The sequence below is a fragment of the Equus asinus genome, chromosome 18, assembly GCF_041296235.1.
Source record: "Equus asinus isolate D_3611 breed Donkey chromosome 18, EquAss-T2T_v2, whole genome shotgun sequence".
Lineage (NCBI taxonomy): Eukaryota > Metazoa > Chordata > Mammalia > Perissodactyla > Equidae > Equus > Equus asinus.
In genome coordinates this window covers 36,553,330-36,573,505 of record NC_091807.1, presented here as the reverse complement: position 1 = coordinate 36,573,505, position 20,176 = coordinate 36,553,330, and the positions used below count along the sequence as shown (strand labels likewise).

The 20,176-nt window shown below is 39.3% G+C and overlaps 1 protein-coding gene across 4 annotated transcripts in view; it reads left to right on the top strand.

Annotated features, from left to right (window-relative positions):
- The window catches only part of DSCAM (DS cell adhesion molecule), a 687,554-nt gene that overhangs the window by 439,700 nt on the left and 227,678 nt on the right, over window positions 1–20,176 (top strand). For all 4 annotated transcript variants that reach the window (XR_011495418.1, XR_011495417.1, XM_014839281.3 and 1 more), the window contains exons 9-10: window positions 7,667–7,945; window positions 15,529–15,648. Coding sequence is in view for 2 of the 4 variants with exons in the window: in XM_014839281.3 (XP_014694767.2) it covers window positions 7,667–7,945; window positions 15,529–15,648 (399 nt within the window). In the remaining 2 variants the exon portion in view is untranslated. The remainder of the gene's footprint in view (window positions 1–7,666; window positions 7,946–15,528; window positions 15,649–20,176) is intronic.

Here is a 20,176-nt window from a genome sequence, read left to right as displayed (position 1 = left end):
TTAGATGGTAGGGGTGAGAATGGAGCCAGAGTAAGGCATGGGGACAGAAACAGGGCCAAGGTTCAGTCCTTCAGAGTCAGAGTCAATATGGCTGAAACAAAGAATACTCAATGTAGGCAAATAGTATGACTTGGCCTACAGATAGGTATCAGATCTTGTAGCCTTTGGTACTTCCTCCTTGATCCTAAAGGTAGGGAAGTGATTGAAGCAAAGAGACATACTCACACTGGTGTTTCAAGAAAATTAATCTGGTGGAGGTGTGTAAGATGGATTGTATTGCAGAAAGAGTAAAAAGAAACTAGGAAGATCGGTTCAAACACAACTGAAGAAGTTTTAGTAAAAGTTGATGGTAATGTGTTTGGGGAAAAAAAGGAGCCAGACGCAAGAGATATTGAAAAGTGGAGTAGATGAGACACAGCAGCCCCCGGAAAGTGGTTGAAGATAACGAGGGATGTTCCCCTAGGAACACTTTTATTATGCTAGGCTTCTGGCTGTTGGGAGATTTTTCCAGCACTAGTAGGAATAGAGAATTGAAGATGAAGGTTAGATTAAGGGAAACGTGAGACACTTGGTTTGAGATGCGAGGTACTTCTGGGACCTGGAGATGAAGATATTAGCAGACAGCTGAACAAGCAGGCACGAAGCTTGGGAAGGAGTTTTTGGTTGAAAATGTGGATTAGGGAATCAAGGGCATTGAACTGACAACTGCAACAGAACGGGTAGATGAGATCATCAGGGAAATAGAGGAAGGAAGCAAGGCCAGGCCAGGGCATCGAGGTATTAATAATGTTTCCATTAGTATGTGATTAGTAAGGAGTGCACAGTCTCCACTTGAGTTGCTGAACTACTTATTTAAGGTTTTTAATCTCAATCTTACTTGGTATGAATTTTTCAAATGAGGGAGGCACCCATGCTCATTATCCCTTCGCCATGGATCTATGAATTCTTACAAACTCTTATAAAACACTTGTCTGTGTTTTATAAATACCCATAAGAAAGCAGAGATGGTGACAACATTTATTATTCCTGAGAATATAATAATTCCTGCTGATCCACTTAATTAACTTAGACATAATTTCAAATCATATCTACCACATAAATATTGTGTAATTCAATTCTAATAATTGAAAAAAACCTAACACCTCCAATTGGCTATATTGGACTCTTTACTGACTAAAATAAGGGTAATAATTCTACATAGAAAAAAATAGCATGCATTGAGAAACAACACCAGAAAAGGAAATAGTTCCAAACCACTGTAAGAATTACAATGCGATCTGAGAAAAGATGTCTTGTATCACAGCAGTATCTACAGCAGATGATATTCTAACGGTAGTAGGTCAAGCACGCAGGGTCTGCAGGTGTTGATGCTCACCTTGAGTGAGAACTGTGAAATTTGTGAAATCTATTTGATTTTGCTTTTTTGTTTGGTTTTAATTGTAGACAGTCCTTCAAGTCATGACAGATTCCTTGAACCTGGGACTTTCTGAAACTAGGGTTAATATGGGTGATTTGGTCCCACTGTTTTTTTCTGCCATGAAGAAAAATCTTTCTTTATAATTTAGAATGTGGCCAGAGCTGAGTAGCCTCTGAACCTCTGGTTTACTGTCTTTGCTTATAACACCTGTCTTAAAAGAATGCTAAGCCAAATGGATTCTTCTTGCTTGAGCAAGCCTTAAATTCACAGCTAAATGCACCCAAACCTCCCACTTACCTCAGCCACAGAAATTTAAATGTGGCATTTTCAATCTATAGCTAAAGAAAAATAAATACTTTTAACATGTTTAATTTTTTATGTTTTGCATGGTTTGGGCTGTTGCAAATATGCCCAAGATATAACTCCCCAAGGAAATCTTAGAGACGGACCCAAAAGTTGTCCCCACCACACCACAGGGACAATGACTTACTCCTTCCCTGTCCTTCCCACCCAGCAGCAGGCCAGGGTCCACCCAGATGGCTCATTCTTGCCTTTTATTCCTAGATTGATGTTTGGCTGTCAGTTAATATGAGATCATATTGAAGCCCGCGGGGAGCTTACAGTGAGAGACCGAGAATGGCTTCCAGAGGAGCCCCCGTTTACGTGGGCATGCTTAAGCCTCTGGTTTCTTCAGCACTTGTGGGCTTCAAGGATGCCCTTCTTATCCCCTGCCTCATGCCCTGCTGAGTCTCAGCCTCATGCTCTTGCTCTTCCAGCAGGCACAGGCCCCAGCAGCCTAATTCATGGTGAGCCAGGAGCAGCTCTGGCTGCTGCTGGCCTGAAAGTTGCCCGGCTCAAGAGAACAAGCTCACACAGCAGCTCAGTTAGCACAGATGGTTATATCTGAAAAAGCGAAGTCTTGACTTTAGCTCCCCAACTTGCCCCACCAGTAGGGGGAGAGATGGCTCCATGGAACCACTAGTCCAATTCGTGGGCCCCTACCCTCATTGGGCTATGAAATGGAGCCTCGTCTTTGCCCCTATCATTTCATCATTATTATGTCCTGGATGTAACGCCCTTTCTACTCATAGCTTCAGGATTGTCTAATGATCAGAGTGTAAACACATGTTCATCACCTTTAAAAGGTATTTTCAAAAACTAATATGCAATTAAGATGCACAAGGCACTATTTATTCCACTCGTTGTGGGAAATAAAAAATAAAAACTCCTTACATCTCCTGCCTCCTGGGTCACTCTACTTATGGAAATAGACGTGAATATAGATGACAATACAAATGTGAGTCATACTGTGATACGTTCCATTATAGAATCTTGAGTGGGTGGAAGAATTTAATAGTGCTGTGTGCACAGAGTGGAGACCTATATCACACAGGGTCAGTAATCTACAATTTTGGTATCTAAAGCATGTTGCAACGTAGCAGAATTGGACAAATAACCAGTCTTATGGGTGGAGAGACCATTGAGTGATGTGCTTGACTCACAAGTTGCACATGCTCACCAGCCTCATGGCTTTAGAGCCACAGCTTGTGTCTCCGTGGACAGCACAGAGCTATTAGCCTGGGCAGGTCCCGGGCATGTCCAGCGTGCATGTGAGTGCCTGAGATGGGTAGGTATCTGGGACTGAATTCTCAGAGATGGGCCGTAGGATTGCATTTCTGTAACGAGCAGGATTAGCAGATGCAATTTTTGGACACTTTGAAGCAGGTAAGATGTTACAAACAAGAAAACTTTGCTAAAGGGTGAGAAGAAAGAGCTTGTTAGACAGAATGGCGACAAGGAGCTGAAAAGATGAAAATATCCATTGCTGTAACTCATACGACTTTGGCTTGAGGAAGGGTCTTTGAGGAGTCTGAGACCAAGAGCTGTCGACCTGAGAATTGTATGGAGGCTCACGGGGTTAAATGACCACTAGAAAAGAGATGACAAATTGTGGAACTGATGAAATTGTATATGGCAATGCAAACAAACCTCAGTATGTCTCAACGTTCATGTAATGTATTTGATTTTTACCAGCGAATTATGAAATTTGGGACAAATAAAAAGTTAGGAAGAGGGAAGACAGAGCTAATTGAGCAGCCTCAGTGTGGCACCTTGGCTCTATGCCTAAGCCCTTCCTCAACCCTCTCACGATTTGTGTTTCATTGTCACCATTTTGCTCATGGAGAAATAGAATCAGAATTAAAGAACCTGGAATCCAGAAGACACCAGCTAGTCACCCAAGATTGACTGACACCTCACTCATGTTTCTTTCAACATGCCGTACTCCTCTTGGGGGAGAAAATAAAAAATCTTTTTTCCCCTATGAAGAAGAATATACAATTAATTTTTGAGGGAGAAGACACAGAGCTATATTAGCCTGACAACATTCTTGTTAAGGATTTAGAAAGAATAAGAGTCTAAATTAACGTTTGGCAGCATTCAATGGCTCTGAACTGACTCAGAGAAAGGAACTCCCACCCTTGTGGAGAATGAAATAAACAAACCTGGTAATAAGTTACATTTAGCAGATATTTACATACTTTGCGTAGAAAGGTTATATCAAAACCTATTGCAGGTCACATTCAGAACTTCTGCTCCTGTAATGTTACAAGCTGTCACTGTCAACAAGATTCAGAGAATTTACCCTAAAATGTGATATAATGAGCCACATGAAATAAGCAGTCTGTCTCAAACAGGTGATTTGGTTTTACCAAAAACTATTACAAGAGTTTTTGAATCACTTGGTTTACTTTTTGCCTCCAATTTATACCTTATGTATATAAAATATACGATTTTGCACCTTTTAGAAAATTTCTAAGCATTTTATACAGCAGACTTAGGCTTCGTGACTGAAGCAAGGGAGGCAGCATATGTGGTGAGAAGTAATATGCTTGGCAAATAGATCTGATGATTAAGTTTGCATAAAAAAAGTGCATTCTGATGTAATGTGCAAGCAAAACAACAAATAACGAACCTAATTTTTGATACTATTCTGGGAAAATGACTTTTCCCTCTAATTAAATCCTTCCTCTTATCATGAAAATTTTTATTTTAACTATTTTGGATAGTTTTTACTTTGTAAATATGTTTTAAAATATTTTAGAGATATCTTTTTTTACATTTAGTATGTAAACTATAACTCATGATTCAGTCTTATTTATGGACTATGATTTTTTATTAATTACAAAAAAGCTGGCTATTAAGGACAGCGTGCCCCAGCACAGAAGGTGCGCCACCTGCTGTGAGCGTTGCCTTCTTCTGTCTATTCTTTACAGTTTGCCATCAGTATCTTGCCCTCTTGGCTTTCCAACTGTGGCTTCTTACTGAGCCCTCATCAGCGTACCTGAATTCTCAGCATCTGGTTTAGCCTAAGAAAGGAGATAACTAAGAGTGCTGTGACACTGAAAAGATGACATTCCAAGCAAGGGATTTTCCTTTGAGTGACGTGTGTGAGCATGAGTGCATCAGTTTTCTGACGTTTGTTTCCCCTGCATTAGACGCAACAGTCTTCACTTTCAGCAGTGTTGACGTACGCTAAACTTTCTGAAATTTACTTCTGTAACTATACTTGTATTCCTTAGAATTCAACAAACAAATGAATTATAGATATTTTGGAATTATAGAAAGTACAGGTTTTGCTTCCATTTTCTTTTCCAGCTCTGATTTCTCTGTAGTTACTTCTTTCCTCTGTTCTTGAAAAACAGTATGCACACGCCCTTTCTCTTGCCTACAACTTTCTCCTGCTGTAAGAAGACATTCTTACTTTGAATAATTAGTGACAGCCTACACCTTATGTTGTTTTCTTGTTAAATTCATTGGTCAAAAACATGCTATGTCTTACCTTTCTTTCTTGATCTGGGAAATGGAAAGTAAGTCCTTATATATTTCTTCTCCCTATTATAAGCGATAAGAGAAATTGAGTCCTTTCCCTTAACCAATAATCTTGCAATTTAACTGTTTTGATTTTTCCTCATTGTAAAGGCTTATGAAATAGAACCAATGCTAAGAAACTGATTCAGTTGCCTGCGAACGTTTGTGAGCCCTGTGCTGACACACTCGCTCCTTGCAGTGGCACTCTTGGTCCTACCAATAGGGAAACTGAGGCACAGAGCGGGGTTGATAATGTTAGTAGCACAGCTGAACTTAAACCCACACGGCCTGGCTCCAAAGTTCTTATCTTAGAAAAACCATGTGCAATATATATAATGAGCACCAAGCCAAGTGGGTGCCTAGATTTGTCTGAGTAGACTGACAACCAAGTTTCTGTGTGTAAGAAGCTAAAGAAGAGGAAATGTATGTATTTTTATTTTTAAAAAGTCAGATTATTAAGTGTTAGTAATATTTACATATATAATAAACACTTATGTCATTTGGGGTAAGATTTAGAGAAATGCAAGCAACTTGGCTAAAAGTTGGCACTCTCCCCACCCAGTGTCAACTATGAATAATCACAGTTGAATCCAATTTTTAAAGCAAACTAATCCAGCTTTTCTTTCTACCAGCACCAGGTAGAACTTCACCCTGAGATCTTTTCTTAGCGTCAGATCAACTCAGTGCAGACCCAAAGCTCCAACTTTACACTGAGAAGCCACAGCAGTTTTGACATTGAATGCACTTGGTACCTTCAGCTCTTTTTCTTTGTTTGTTTGTTTCTCTGGTTAAGACCTAACTTGAGCCATCTGCTTACTCATTCTTCTAACTCCAGCTGTATTTGCAGTTCTGAGTTCTAACTCCCAACCACTCTGGGAAGCTTATAGTAGTAATAATAATAATGTTAAATAGCAGAATAGCCATGGCTACACTCTCTTGATATCCACTGCATATGACTATGCATGAAAGCTCCACTGGGCAGAGACTGGTGTATTATGGTCACTGTGGTATGCCCAACACACAGTGTTGTCAATCACAGGTGCTCAATACACACTTCTTGAGTGAATGAATGAATGAGTGGTTTCCATTCAGACTTTTCTCAGCTGGATCTCTTATATCTCTCCCAAGCTGAACCTGAAATGAACCTATAGTTGATTTAATAAACAAAGTGAGTAGACATTCTGCTATTTGCTAACTTCATTCTGTAAAATTTCCTAGTATAATGTCTGGTTTATATTAGGTCATTGAGTGCTTAATAATCTTAGTTTGCAATCTTGCTTATTTCCAAGCCCCTGAATAAAATAAATAAGGTCTGAGCCCTCACTCTGCAATGAACTAGTTTTATGACCAAGGACAAAGTAACATCTTGAGTCTCAGTTTCCTCATCTACAAGGTGAGGCTATGAATAACCACCCCATAGGCTGATAGGAAGAGCATGTTGATAACTTGCCTATGACTCTATGATTAATAAGTAACAGGTAGATTTCAAACTTGGCTCTCTGGCTCCATGTTAAGCATCTTATGATGCTGTTACCCTGTGAGGCCATCTAGGAAGGAGCTGAGAAAGAGTGGTCTTGGGGCAAGAAAGATAGATAAGAGTTTATCATGGAAATTAAATCTGGAAAGAGCTTTCCAGACTGAGCTTGGCCCTTTCGGCAGCTGGCCAAGCTGAAGGTTATAACCTTGTCCTCATTAGCAACACATCTCAACACTCAGAAAACTGGCCATGGACCAGTTCATAATTTAAGGTTATGTATGCAGAATGTGTAAAATTGAGGGGTATGGAGTAAAGATGTGGTTATCTTAACATAAAATAAATCTTTTTAATTAACATTTGCTATTAGTTGGATGTAAAAAAAACGTTTAACATAATAAAAATGTAGTCTCTGCTTCTTCAACAGGCTTAAAGTGTGTCTATTAATAAAGCATGAAACAGATTGAAGGGAGAACAGAAATTGTAGTGCTAAAATTAGTGACGCAGGAAAGAAATGTCCTCTTGTACACATCATGGTTAAAAGCTTCTAAGGGAAAACCAAACCCAAACCCTCTTTCACAGTATTTACACTGAAGAGCATAGAGTCTGAAATATTTTATTTCAAAAATAGTTATTGAATCTTTTAAATGTTTATCAAAATAAGTTAGATTAAGCATGTATGCTAAAGTACATCAAGCCATGCTTTTCATTTAGAACGATGAGAAAATTCAAATAACAGGAGCACAATTTCAAATCTTCTACTGGCTCATATACTGATATGCTACAGCGATGATTGCATGACTCCTTCAATGTCATGCAAATGGGTTAAAGGAAAAGACAATGTAGTATATTGACGCAGTTCCTTATCATCTTTTCTCTGTTACTTTTCTTTTCTTTTCTTGCAGTTCCACCTTTTATCCAACCTTTTGAGTTTCCAAGATTCTCCATTGGACAGCGGGTCTTCATCCCATGTGTTGTGGTCTCAGGGGACTTACCCATCACCATCACCTGGCAGAAGGATGGCCGGCCAATCCCAGCGAGCCTCGGGGTGACCATTGACAACATTGACTTCACAAGCTCCTTGAGGATTTCTAATCTATCCCTGATGCACAATGGGAATTACACCTGCATAGCCCGGAATGAGGCAGCAGCTGTGGAGCACCAAAGCCAGCTAATTGTGAGAGGTAGGGAGAGAGACATGGGATGCGTGACATTGAGCAATCAAATTCAACAGCGCTCGCAGATGGCGTCGGGTTGAAATATTATGAAAATAGCTAGAGTTCATGGAATTCACTGTTATTCCGTTAAAAAAAACACAACTCTAGAAACCAACTATGAACTTCCCTAAACTGCAAGCCAAGGTTTTATTTACCTAAAATTTGAAGTTTCAAAAAATCAGCAGTGAAGAAATGTGTGAATGAGGAGGTGAGAGCCATAGGACTTAATTTGTGATATAGGGCTTTCCTGCATTAACCCAATGGTTTTTTGAGGACCAAAGTCCATTTGCTCTTGCTGTATTGTATCTATTTTATATAGCACTTTTTATAGTATTAGCATTTAGGTTGATGGTTTTAAAAGGTAATATTTGTCAAAGCCGTATGTCACAGTTCTTCTAAAGAGTGGGAAATAGCTTTTTGTATTTTTTGTTTTAGTTTTAGAAATGTGGTTTTCTTTGTTCCTCTCTTCTGTTTAGCATTAAATCTCTCATCATTTGGAGAAGTTGTTGCAGCATTTATTAAATTAAGCAAACCTTGGTAATGTTAATGAAAAAAGTTTTAAATAGGGTCGTTTAACTTGTAGAAAACATTGGCAAGAGTCTCAGTACTCCTAAAATGTAAGCATTGGTCTTGTTTCAAATCTCTATTCAAGTCACCAAATTCCCATTGAGGATCATACTCCTCATCTGCAAAAAGAGCAGCTAGTGTTCTCGAAAGTCTGCTGAGCGTAGATCTTCTGTGCTTTTATGATTCCCCAAGAGCTATATGAGTTAATCTACATTATGATATTCACCCACATTGCAAAAGTGGCAGTGTGAAATTAAAGATTTATATTAATGTTGATTATTTGCAGTTTAAAATTCCCCAACATTGGGTTCTCAGTGTAATCATTGGGAGGTGAAGATTTCCATTATCTTCAGGATAGTCAACAGATCTGAGTAGACTTTTTTGTTTTGATGAAGAAGACTGGCCCTGAGCTAACATCCATTGCCAATCTTTCTGTTTTTGCTTGAGGAAGATTGTCCCTGAGTTAACATCTATGCCAATCTTCCTTTATTTTGTATGTGGGACGCCACCACAGCATGGCCTGATGAGCAGTGTGCAGGTCTACACCAGGGATCCGAACCCCCAAACCCAGAGCCGCCCAAGTGGAGCATGTGAATTTAACCACTATGCCACTGGGCCAGCCCCAGAGCAAACTCTTTCTTAAGCAATAGAATCCCATGTCCTTCTTTAGTCCTTACATCTTGTCCTCATGACACCTATCCTTCGTTTCTGGCTGAAAAGTAATGCACTTTCTATCTATTTGCAACAACAAAAAAAGTGAAGCATACTTAGAATTCAATACTTTATATCTGTGAAGTAGATTTTTCCTGAGAGAACAAGTAAGAAAATATATCTTCGGTTAGATACAAACTAGAGATACAAATGATATTTTTCTTTCTGCTTTGTGCTCTGAGTATCAGCATTGGGATATATGAATTTTTTCTCATTTTTTGAAGATAAATCAAAATGAGAGCCAACCTAGTATGTGTTTCCCATGCATTTTCTTATAAGAGGAATTGGCTCTGACTATCATTGGTGAAGGGCAAAGCAGTGCATCAGCCTGTCCCCTATGTAATCCGCTCTGAAGGATCCAGGTCAGAGAACAGAAATGTTAGATAAAAATGTACACAAGCATTCTGTGTATCGCTTGCCTTTTCAGGAAAGGCAACTGGACTTTTCTGACCAAACCAAAGATCAGGTGAACTGAGATCGAGCCTAGCCATTTGGGATAATGTAGTTGATCGCAATCTGATTAATGGCTCCATGTGGTGGTTCTTCAAATATGTTCAATGAGCTTCTGTGAAATTAACATTAAATCACCAGTTAGATGATATAATGCTGAGGAAGGAACTGTGTCTCACAAGCAGGTCAGTGGCTGGAGACATAGGCAAGGACAAGATAATGTGGGTTAGAGTATGTGACCCATGGCTTACACTGGCAGTGGACCAATGATCGCCCTAACATCATGCTCAATTGGGTGACCTTGGCATTAATGAAGCCACTTGGAGGGAAAGTACTGGACTTAATGACAAAACATACCTGCCATTTGGTTCCTATTATTGGCTCTGTGCCACTGAGGGAAAAGCTGCCAACACAATGATTTCCTATCTGTGATTTCAAAGGAGGTCAATTTTCTCACACTTGTTTATACCTTATGATGGATCTGTTGTTTCCGGCTTTTAATGATGAGCTGCCATATAGCAAAATAAACACACTATTTAAAAGGTCTCTAGCTGACCTCTATTTGGCAGGAAAAACAAAAATTATACAAGGCCACTATCTTGTTGCCATGTTTACTGATCCAATTTTTGATGCCATACTCATGTTACTACTTTACTACATTCATCCATTCATTCTTCCAACAAATATTTATTAAGCACCTATTTTATAATATGTTCTGAGTGCTTGGGGTACAGTGGTGGTCAATACAGAGATACCAAGTCCATGCTCCATAAAACTTAGATTCCAGTGGAGGAGAGAGACAATGAACAAACAGACACATAATGTCACATATCTATATGCGGTATGAAAAATAAGGCTTAGTAAGAGGATTGAGAGTGATAGGGATGGGAATGATATTTTAGGTAGGACGGACATGGTAAGCTTCTCTGAGGAGTTTTTTGAGCAGAGACTTGACGAAAGTGAGGGGGTAACTCACAGGAGTGAGTTCCAAGCAGAGAGACCAACAGGTACAAAGACCCTGAGTCAGAAGTGAGTTTTGCATGTTTGAAGGACAGCAAGAGAACAATGGGCTCACTGTTCACTAAGGGACAAGGGAAAGGTTTGAAGGCAGGGGCCAGGTCATCTATTCTGAGTGTGAGGGAAGCCATTGGATTTTAGTTTCCAGTGTCATAAATTAAATCTTAGCTAGATTTTGATCGATTACTGTCTTAACTAAATGCCATCCAGTAGAGAATGGCAATATTTATCTACACAGCTGTCCCCCTCCCAGCACCACCAGATAGCCCCCAGTTTTACCTTCAATAAAACTGAATTCCTGTCCCTGTTGACAGCTAGGGAAACCTACATCCATTCTTTGGAAATATATAGCTACACAGAGGCCATGAATTCCAAATAAAAAACACTGGACTCCATCTAAGATTGAAAAATACCTGACCTGTTATAAACATACCATTCCTCCCTTAAAAACAGCAAAAATAATTCTTCCCTTTAATAAATAGACTGAGCCAAAGATCACTGTATGTTAAAAAACCCTCATTTTAGGCATCATTAACAGGAAACTCTCTCAAAGAAATCTCTTTGAGTCTTCAGATGCTGTCACACTACATAGGTTCCATGATAGGATTGGGGTATTTTAGAACATATATATCTCAAATTACACTTTGACAGGGGAGAGGTCAAGGGATAATGTGCATGTAATTATGATTCAGACAAATGTATGGCAGTAATGGTCTACATTGCCTTTTGGGGACGTGACATCATTATTTGGTTGGACATATTCCTTCCATCTCTTTAATCACCCTCCTGCCCACTGGAAAAGTATCTCTATTGGAAAGCCAACTAGATTGGCAAATATGCTCACTAAAACATACCAAATAAAGTGTTATGCAAATAAAAAGGAAACCAAAATATAATTTAGAAAAAACAAACCAGCAATTTTGGAGAATTATAACCCAGACAATATAGAGTATTCAGTCTTTAGGTCCTATCATGAGTTTTGGCCCAAATTGCAGTAATCCCAATGGCTCTGCATCCTTCTACCTCCGGTTCTGTATCTCCGTGGCCAGAATCCTCCTATAGTGTCCTCTGATTTCTTCCCTCAGATGCTGCTTCTTGGTTTATCCTACTCAAAGACCTTGGACATTGGCATCACTCTGATCTGAGTTGTTAACTTGGCCATGCTACTTTGGACAAAGTCTATTTCCCGATTCTTTAAAACTGGGATAATAATATCCATTTATTCATTTGTCCATTCAACATATATTTTCAGAGTGCTTTCTGTGTTACAGTACTGTGTACGTGCTTGGGGTACAATGATCTGCAAGGGAAGAATAGTTCTTGTTCTCACAGGATGTACAGCCAGATGTGGAAGACGGGCAGTTAAACCAGTGATACCAAACAAGTGTGGTAAAGGCTATGACAGGGTAACACTGGGTTTTGTGGAGGCACTTAATCTCATCCACAGCATCAGAAAAGCTGTCCCAGACTAAGTGGGATTTGAGCTGAGATGTAAATAATAATAATTTATAATTCATTAAAGAAAGAAATGCATAAGCATGTGTGAAGATTGAGTACCAAGACTGATTGTGGGGAGTGGAGAATAGATAGGATTTTAGAATGGCTGGAGCAAAGACTGCAAGAGGGGACTCTCAAGAGGTAAAGCTGGAGACCTAGGACCCATATCAATCAACCTAGGACCCAATCATAAAGAGCCTTCAAACTCTTGTGAGAGTCTGCACTGTATCAAGGGACAATGGGAAAGCACTGATGATTTTAATCAGAGAATTCACATCATAGAATTTATGTCTTAGAAGGATTCTTCAGGCCACTTTGTGGAGAATGGATTCAAGTGGGACAGTAGGTGGCAGGTATACTAGTTAGGGATATATTTCAGAAACCCAGATAAGAGCCATTGGCCTTGTCTCAGGTTAAGTCCTTCTGAAAGCAGAGTGTGAGGTATAGAATTGGCTGCAGATCACTTGTTTGAGATGGAATTCCTGGATCCCAGAGTGAAAGAGTGGGGGAAAATGAGATCAGAAAAAGAGGGAAAAATCAATAAAAGTTCATTTAATGAGCTAGTTGCTGCTGTGGGCAACTGGGGCTCATTGTTTCTGGGAACTCTCTGAGGAATCATGTAGAATAGTGGTTCTCACAGCATGGTCTCTGGACCAGCAGCCTCAACATCACCTGAGAGCTTATTAGAAAGGCAGAATCTTGGATCCCACCTCAGACCTACTGAGTCAGAATTTCTGGGGATGGATTCAGTAATTTGTATTTTAGTCAGTTCTTCAGGTGATTCTGATAGTCTCTAATGTTTGAGAAGCACAGGCATTGAACATGCCTCAGAACTGACCCATGGGATGGGAGGCTGGAGAGGCAGGGCATTTATCCCAACTCTGGTCCCTCATTGGTGGAAGACTGTCTCCCACATTTCGGGGTTGCACCCATGAAGGTGAATAAGCGTTTGTGACTTCAGAGGAGGCCCTGAGACAGCAAAGAGACACTCATGCTCTTGCTGTGGTATCCTGGCAAGGTGCGTGGAGCCATCCAAACTAGGGGTGCTGAAACCAGATAAATGGAGAACGTGTGACATTTCACCACACACTGTCTACCCATCATGAGTAGGGCATGGCAGTGAAAATGAAGAGAATTTGAGGATATGTGATACGTTTCCAAGGAAGAATCATCAATACTTGATATAAGGAGATGAAAGAGGGGCATATGAAAGATAATTCTCGACTTTATGGGCCATTTCAATTTGTAATTACCTTATACCTAAAATATGTCAATGGTTGTTTCCCATGTAAACCTCTATGATCAGTTTTTAATAACATCCCTTTGGATTAGAACCAAATTGAGGGTAAGGGTCATGGATGAGTTATAATTAGACATTCTTCCAGGGGAAATGAGTTACCCTGCCCACTAGACAAGTATTCCCTGCTCTTAGCAAAACTTGAGCCAAATAGACATATAATGTAGATGATTGCATATTTACCTTCCACCCTGGGCAGAATAATTCTGACATGATGTCTTAAACTTTATAATCTACCCTTGAGGTTGATTGATTATTTTTACTAAAAAACTTGCTCTATAAACCCTCTAGCATTTTTCCTAGAAGTAATTTTCTCGCCATGAGACAGACATCCCTTATCACCTTATTTTAAATATATTTACATTATATTGAATACATTTGTCTCAGAATACCATCTAAATGAAGTAAAATTGCTTACCAGTTAAGCAATATTGAAGATATCCATTAGCTGTATAAATTATTTAATTTGCAAGTTGGGAACTGTGTGTGTTAACCATATGTTAAAGCTGGACATACACGCATTTACTAAATTAACGAACGCTCCCATAGCACTTGATATCTTCCAGGCACTGTTCAGATAACTTTCATAATCTTCATTCATTTTATCCCCATACCAGTCCTATAAAGTGAGTACTGTAATTATCCCCAATTTACAGATAAGGAAACCAAAACCAAGAGATATTTGATTACTTGCAAAAGATCATCTAACTGGGAGTAGCAGAGTGTGAGATCAAGGCCGAGTGTTTAGCCCTTGGCTCTCTACTCCTAGCCGTGATTCTCTGTTGTCTCTTCCAGAAACACAGCAGTGAGTTCCATCTTTAACTGATTCTTGTGTCTTGATATCGTTCCCTCCTCCTAGGCTGTTTTACAGGCAAAGTGATGTTCACTGTGACTCATATCGTTTCAATGTGCTTCTAAGCTCCTAGATAATCCAGACTCTAACCTTCTCCCCAGTCCATTTCATGTGGTGGCTGGAATCCCTGTCTATCTGTGGCACATAGGTCCACATTTATGCTCAAAATGAAGAATTCTGGAAATTGCTAAGCATACAAGATAGTCTTACCAGAAACTGTGGAGAGAAGTAAAAGAACACCTACATTCGCTAAGCATCTAAGATATGGTGGACATAATCCGTCTCCTCTCACATAATCCTATGACTGCCTCATTGAAAATCCATCCTATAATTAATCACTGATCTGCTGGAAAAGATTCCAGGATTCTAACATCTTCAGATGGTACCTTTCCTAGGGGAATCTGTATCTTCTCCTATCTGAGAGAGGACTTGAATACATTTAAAATCTCAGTGACTTAGCTCAAAGCATTTGCTCTCCCTTGGCAGGTATGTTTTAAGCAGAGCGCATGCATCTGTTTCAGATAGGGAGGGATTTTTTTCAGCACCTCACAAAAACTCACTAATAAGCAGTTACTTAATCTGCTTAAAATGTAATATTTTATACATATGCTTTAAATCCATCATGGTGTCTCATTTGAATTGGCCTCTATAGACCCCTTTTGGCCCAGAAATGTACTGACATCAGGAATAATGGTCTATGTGTCTTCCTCAAAGTTTTGAGAAAAGTTCAATACCATGTTGTATTCTTGATTGCTTTTAGGGAGTGCCTATTATTTCTCCCTTTATCTCCTCGCAGAGGAAGAATAGATATCAGATGCTTTAAATGGTTCACACCCGATGGATTCCTGGAGATCTTCCATAACACAAATCAAAAACAGAATGTCACATTCCCTGGGTTTCGTCAGACTCCCACACTTGAGAGTCCAGTGTTCCTCAATGCAAAGTAACTTCCATCTGCATACGCTTATTGATACGAATAAGAAAAATTGCCTCCACTAAGAATGCCTCCCTAATCACAAACAATGTATTTTATTTTTTCATAGACGTAAAACATTCTTTGTATTTTAATGTCCATTAAAATTCTTGGATTTCTTAAAATCACACCTTTACTTAGTTGTGGTCTTGTCTGAATTACTGATGACGTTTCTCTTTTTTCAGTTCCTCCCAAGTTTGTGGTTCAACCACGGGATCAGGATGGGATTTATGGCAAGGCTGTCATCCTCAATTGCTCAGCTGAAGGTTATCCTGTGCCCACCATCGTGTGGAAGTTCTCTAAAGGTATGAAGTTACTTGATTTGTTTGTTATCTCCCAGAAGTACATTATATTCTAAAGGATTAGATGAGCATTTCTTCTAGAGATGTTTCTTGCAACTAGATATGTCCCCATATCTACCAAGTCAGTCCTTCTCTCACATATACCCCTACTAGGCCACCTATGTGTTTTTATTCAGACCATGAGAGTGTTTTTGCATAACGTGTCCTTGGAAAGACCATAGAGGGGAGGCAGGTTATTCCTGTAAGGTATTTCAGCACCTAGGAGAGTTCCGCCTTGCCTACCCTATGTTAGATAACCAGGCTCTCCTTGAAGACCACTGCAAACCCATACGCGTAGAGATACAAGTATAAATTGTCAGAATTACTCCTTGTTGGAAAATTATTTACTTAATATTCAGACATATGAGATTAAGTGGTTTTTGAAGGTCAAAGATGAAATTATTGATTTTTTTTAACCTGGATACATTAGATATAAAAATTACGTATCATCTCCTTCATAGGTTCTTTTTAAAAAACATTCAAAGTTTCAATCCTAATCATGTTTTTTCTTCAAAGGCAAAGCAGCATTTCTCAGTTTTAAGGTAACACCTTAAGCAATACATTAGAAGTGTGTAAACTGGAAATCAATGGGGGAACTATTCTAGACACTGTAAAAATAAATTACATTCATTTTATCATCTTTCTGGGAAAGATTCTTTAACTGTGCTTATGAAAGTATTGGAAATTCTCTTTCTTTTCTCATTCATGCATCTTGACTTGGTAATTTATTTATTAAACAGTTAATACTGGTGGGATAAATAAATAAATAAACAAATCATTTTTTTTCTTGCAATCTAAGACCTAACAAATGTGGTATGTTGCATTTCCTTATTATGAAAGTAACAACAATTGAAGGAAAACAAATAGCATGCTTGCCACAATCCTTTCTGGTGTATTTCCTTTGAAGAAGAAGAGGAAAGAAAGAGAGTGCTAGACACTGTTTGTTTGGGGAGAGAATCGATTAATTTTTTTTTAAAAAGTCCCTGAGGCCACTCCTTTGTTGTACATCATATACATTGTCCATGTGAAAAGTGCTTTATTCAAAAATAAAAGCCTGTTATTCAGAGTAACTGCCCATGTGATTTTTTATTTTAGATTATACCTGAAGCCCCATGTTACATTATATGGAAACAAACAGCATACATTTAATTTCGTTTATATAGGTGTGCATATATGGTATTATGAACATTTTCTGTGACACTTATCTTCTTCAAAATTATTTCTAATACTTGCCATTGTGTGGATGTTTTCTGTCTCTTGTTTAGGTTGTGTCCAGTTCCTCTCTACTATAGACACTGCAGCAATGAGTATCTTTGTATGTTAATTCAGTGTGCATATATGAGATTGTTTCTTGAGGCAAATTACTAGAAGTGAAATACCAGGACAACATTTAAGGCTCTGGGTCTGTACTGGCCCAGGGCCTGTTGGAAAATATTAGGGCAATTCACATACCAACCAGCAGTATGAGGCTGTGTGTGTCCTGCATCCTCACCAACCTTATAGTATCTTTTTTTCTTAATATTTACAATGTGACGGGTGCAATGACTTCCTGCTTTCATTTGCATATTTAGATTACTATGACGTTAAAAATGTTTTATCTTATGTTTATTGACTATTTCTGTTTCCCCTTTGGGGAATTTCTTATTCTTGTTTCTTGTACGCTTATCTCTATGTCTTATTTATTTGTAAGTGTTTTTCACAGATTAAATAACCTTTTGTCTGTCACAGATGTTACAAACATTTTATTTCTTCCCATCTCTGATGTGCAAATTCAGTTACAGCCTTTTTATCTTTAAATTTAATATGCAATATAAAGTCATCAAAGAAAATATCAGAAACTGCAGCAAATTTTTAAAAAGCTAAATTTCTCCCAATTAACATCACTAAAAGATAACTGAAGGTAACTACTGTAAATGTTTTTTTCTAGCCTTTAAAACCTGTCCTCAGGAAAAAAATATGTATATCTATAGATAAACATGTAAGTTTGTGGTTTAAAAAAAATTTTGATCATGTGGTTCTTCCTGATTTATAATCTTCTTTACTCAGTTAACAGTATGATATGAGTGTCTTTCCATGTCAACAAATATGAGTGTTCAATATGACTTTTAAATGTCTGTGTAGAGTTTATATTAATACGTCAATAAGGACATCTAACTGTCTCTTTCCTTTGTTAAGATTGAGTTCAGTGACTCCACGCCACAAAGGTTCACTCTTTCTCATAAGAGGAGTGTGGACATAGATAGTTCAGGACCAGTTTGTCTTCTCCCCTATGTCATTAAGGACTCAAACTGCTTATATCTTTCTGTTCTGCCACTGCCACTCTTAGCAAGCATGTCCCACCATCAAAAAATGGCCTCTGAGCTCCAGTGGCCACATCCACATTTCTGCAGAAGAGGAAAAGCAAAGTGCTGCCTTTCCCACGTGAGTTAGCTCCCTCTAAGGACCTCTCCGGAATGCGTCATGAGTCAATTCTGCTAACATCTCTCTGGCTCACTGGCCAGGTCACCCCTGGACATAGGGAGTCTGCAAGCTGTGTTGTAGCTAAGCACACGGCCAACATGAATACAACTTGTGCTATTTCACTAAGAGGGGAGGATGGATACTTGGCACCTAAGTGTGTCCAACTCTCTTGTTGGATAGTGTGTGTTTTTTCCAGTTTTTCACTGTTATAAAAATGTCACAATAACTTCCATCTCATTGATCTTTGTACATGTGTCCATTTTTTCCCTGGGGATAAATTTCTACAAGTAGAACTGATGGCTCAAAGAGTAAGCAATTTCTAGAGCTTTCAATATGCATTGGCCACTTGCCAGATTTTTATTCATTTCCTTGCCCCCCTGCTGTCTACAGTAGTGCCTGTTTCTTACAACCAAAATAATACCAGGTGTTATGCTTGTTTTTTAGTATTTTCCAATAGTAGTGGAAAATTGTATATTATTATTTTAATTATGCAAGTAATGAAGATTTTTCTTCAGGAAAACTTATTATTGCTTATGGAACATGTTCCCAGTAACCAAATATTCACGAAGAGCATAAGCTCCCTTTTATGTGATAAAAAGGATTCAGACAAAACAGACTCGGGTTGTTTCTCTGAGAGATGCAAACGTTTAATCCTGGAACTGCAGAATTCCAGAGTAAATCTCAGTGGTTTAAGAGCAGCTATTGCAGAAATGAAACAATCTTTGCTGAAAAATAATGTTATTACATTTTTGACCTTGGGTCTGGGTAAAGGAAGTCTAAGGCATTCCATTCTGTCTCCTGAATTTTTTTCTTTTACATGAACAAATGAAGCTTCTTGTCTAAAAGAGATTAAAAAAAATCAGGACTTAGTGCCATAGTGGGCCTCACCTGTGCTCCCAGAAATTCACAGCTAAGCAGATGTTTGTCATTTATAGTGAAGAGAATGGGTGTTAATCGCTGTCCTAGGGACCAGGGCCATCCCCTTGTTAGCTGCTGAGGGCCAAAGAGAGGCTACTAACATAAGAGATAGCCAGTGCACCAGCCCAGGCCCTGCCTGGGCATCCTTAGCTCTCTGCCTGCCTATAGACAGGGCCACTTCTGACCTCCAGAGAAGCTTTGGTCATGGGAATGTCCAAGGACAAGAGTCAGAGCATGCCTGGGTGTGGTGGGTGGGAAAGGAATGGAGAGTAGTTTGCATTTAAAACAGAGTTGTCAGGAAAGGCCCTAGGAGAAGGTAATGTTTGAGCAAAGACTTAAAAGAGATGGGAGATGAGCTGTGTGCACATCTACAGGGAAAGCACTGAAGGTCAAGGGCCCAAGTAGTGCCAAAGCCAGGGGAGGAAGCGGGTTTATGCCTCAAATGTTACAGAAACACCAAGAAGGACACAGAAGCTGGGGCAGAGTGAGTGAAAGCAGATCCTAGAGGTCCCAGGAGGTCAGATTCCTGAGCAATCATTGTAAGGATGTAGTTTTGCCAAAGGCGGATGGGGATCAGAGTAGTGACAATGATCTCTCTCTTTTCTTCCGCTGCCTTGCTGAAACCAGAATTTAGGAGCTACTGGAGTCATCTCAGAGCAGTAGTGTGATCTGCCTGGTATTTGAAAAGGATCCCAGTGGCCCTGCTGTTGAAAGGAGAGTGTGTGGAGGGCAAGCATTGCAGCTGGAGACCTGTTAGAAGGCCTGTGCTGTGACGTGGCTTGGAGCAGGGCGACAGCAGTGGAAGAGGGACAAGTGGTTGGGTTCTGAATCTGTTTGGCTGATGGACTAAATGTGGGTATGAAGAAAAGGAGGAGTCAAAGATGGTGCCCAGGTCTTTGAGAAGAGTGGAGGGGCCACTTATCAAAATGGAGCAACTCCAGGAGAACAAATCGGGCTGGGATCATATCAGGAGTCTGGGCCTCTCCCTCTGTGGGCATGACCATCAAGTCCCAGAGTTAGTGATGATAAACTTTCTAAATACCTGATTTTTTTTTTTTTGATAAAAAATTTCTCCATTGTCAGGGTTTATACCATCAATGTTCTGCACTGCCAC